This window comes from Nematocida minor (genome assembly GCF_024244105.1).
Source record: "Nematocida minor strain JUm1510 chromosome Unknown 7898, whole genome shotgun sequence".
Taxonomy (NCBI): Eukaryota; Fungi; Microsporidia; genus Nematocida; species Nematocida minor.
The window spans coordinates 1-2,323 of NW_026250305.1; the positions used below are offsets into that span (position 1 = coordinate 1).

General features: G+C 37.1%; 2 protein-coding genes across 2 annotated transcripts; both read left to right on the plus strand.

Moving 5' to 3' along the window:
• On the plus strand, positions 1–348 carry NEMIN01_2493 (uncharacterized protein; the record flags this gene model as incomplete). The annotated part of the gene is made up of 1 exon (XM_051478435.1): positions 1–348. A coding segment is annotated over one exon (348 nt), but the record flags the coding sequence as incomplete, so codon positions are not given.
• Positions 349–1,049: 701 nt separating this feature from the next.
• On the plus strand, positions 1,050–2,321 carry NEMIN01_2494 (uncharacterized protein; the record flags this gene model as incomplete). Its single annotated transcript, XM_051478436.1, has 1 exon — positions 1,050–2,321. A coding segment is annotated over one exon (1,272 nt), but the record flags the coding sequence as incomplete, so codon positions are not given.
• Positions 2,322–2,323: the final 2 nt, after the last annotated feature.

Here is a 2,323-nt window from a genome sequence, read left to right on the forward strand (position 1 = left end):
GAGAATATTATTAAGGTTAAAAATAGTTTTGGAAACTTATTTCTAATAAGCTTAGACCAGAAAAAATACTTGATCGAAAAGATGAAAGAGCTGCTAGAAGCACATGGCGTAAAAGTAGTGGTAGATGGAGTAGAAACAGAACCAAACAGGCTAAAAATATCTGAGCCACCACTCAACAACCAGCCACCATTAGAAGAACAAGCACCCCCACACCCAGCATCTGCAGAAAGAAAGATAGTTTCAGCTCTAAAGATTGTAGTGTCCGTGTCCTTAGTCGTTCTCTTTATAGTATCAACAATAGTCTTTGGCTACAGAATAGAGAACAGAATGAAAAGCACCAACAACTAGCCAATTAGCCACTATCATACAATGAATACTCTCCAAAGCACTACTAACTGTGCTTCCTTGAGCTACCTGACTCTAACCACCTGATCAGTCAACATCATGAATAAACTACACTTACTCTTACTCTTCATTCTTTCTCTACTGCCAATGAGTGCATCCATTCACCAATCACTGGCATCTTCATCTCTTCTCGCTCTCTCTCAACTCTCATCTACTTCATTTCTTCCCAAATGTAAAATAAAATAAACAAGTAAAACTCTGCAAACATGTATACTTTTATTTTCAGTATTATTTATTTATTCTATTTTCTCTGCTGTGCACTTAAATACTTCGCTCACTAGCACAGAACAAACAGCAGCACTTGCACCTAGGAGGAACACAAAGCAGCCCTCTCATTAGAGCATGCGCAGTGATTCATTGGTCTGTGCATACGCTAAATAGCCTATACCAGTGGCGGTGATCTGTGCGCTATGCTTATCTGGTCAATCAGACACTGTTGCTAGACTAATCACTGGACAGATAAACTGATCAACGGAACACTTGATTTAATGCATGGATGATCCAATAGACAGTAGAAATAATTAGTGCTCAGCAAACCAATTAAACGCTCTCATAAAACTATGCCAATGAACTGTGATAGCAGCACCAATCATATAGATTAAAAGTAATACTCAGCACTAAATACTCCTGTAACTAAAACTTTTATGACAGAAGTAAAAAAAGTTAAGCTAAATATAGATGTGATGGGAATGATGAAAGCATGCGAAACTCTTGTTAATGAGTGCAACAGTTATTTCAAATCTGGTATTTCAAATAACAGCATGATCCCAATAGACCATCTGTTTAAAGATAATATAACGCTAGAAAGCGACTCATATAACGATACAGAGAAGGAAATGCTCTTAGGCGTGCTTAAAAATAATGCATATCAATATTTTTCGCACAATGGGGGCGGTGTAGATGTTCTAGCCGAGCTGATCGATGCACTGAAGAATGGAAAGAATGAAAAAAATGATGAAGTTTCATCTAAATCTATCTCTCTGATCAACCAGTTTATAAAGCCAAATTCGCTGATATACAGGCCAGAGCTTGGCATTTATAGACAGGTGAACATGAATGAAGCACCAGAAGATATAAATCAGCCCAGTGGAAATATAGACCATATAGACCTAAGCGCCAGGACATACACGCTAGAGATTGATGATGCGAAGTTCTTGAGCTTGGCAGACATGCTTGATTACACTACAGAGAGCCGAAACAGAGAATTTCTCAGCTACACTGCCTCTGTAATGAAATCAGAATACATAAATATAAATATTTTGAAAGGATATTTGCCAAAAAACGAAAAATACTACACATTGGACGAGCTGTACGACAATAAACATGACAAAACTAGTGAGGCACTGGTGGATTACGGGCTCAAGCTTATCCAAGAAAACTATAAAGAAATTAAAAGTCTAATTAAAATAATTGAAGAGAAAAGTGATGACTCCTTTATTAGAGCGCTGCAAGATAAAAAGTTTAAAAGTATATTCAGCGCTGAAGGAGACTTAAAAATTGCTCTTTCTATAGCCGAGAACATAGGTATGATTTCAAACGAAAAAAACGCACACAAATGCATGGCCAGCGCAATAGAATACATGGTAGACAACAATGTTTCTCTCTTGAAAGAAAAAAAAGACGGGCCGAATGTTCTGATGATAGAAAATGATCTGTCCAACATTGCAAAAGACTACATACATGGGGATAACCTTTTAGAGGGCATGATAGATGCTAAAAAAACTGAGTTGGCTAAAACGAAAGGGGTTTTAAAAGACTCTGTTCAAGCAATAGAGCAAGAAAATAGCGAGGAAGGAGCTAACAATGTAAAGAGTGTCTCTAACAATCTGAAAAACCAAATATATTCACTAGAGTGCGATGAAAAAAAAGAAGAAACACAATCTCGTAACATTGGCGAGAATAAGTCTTACTTTTTCGG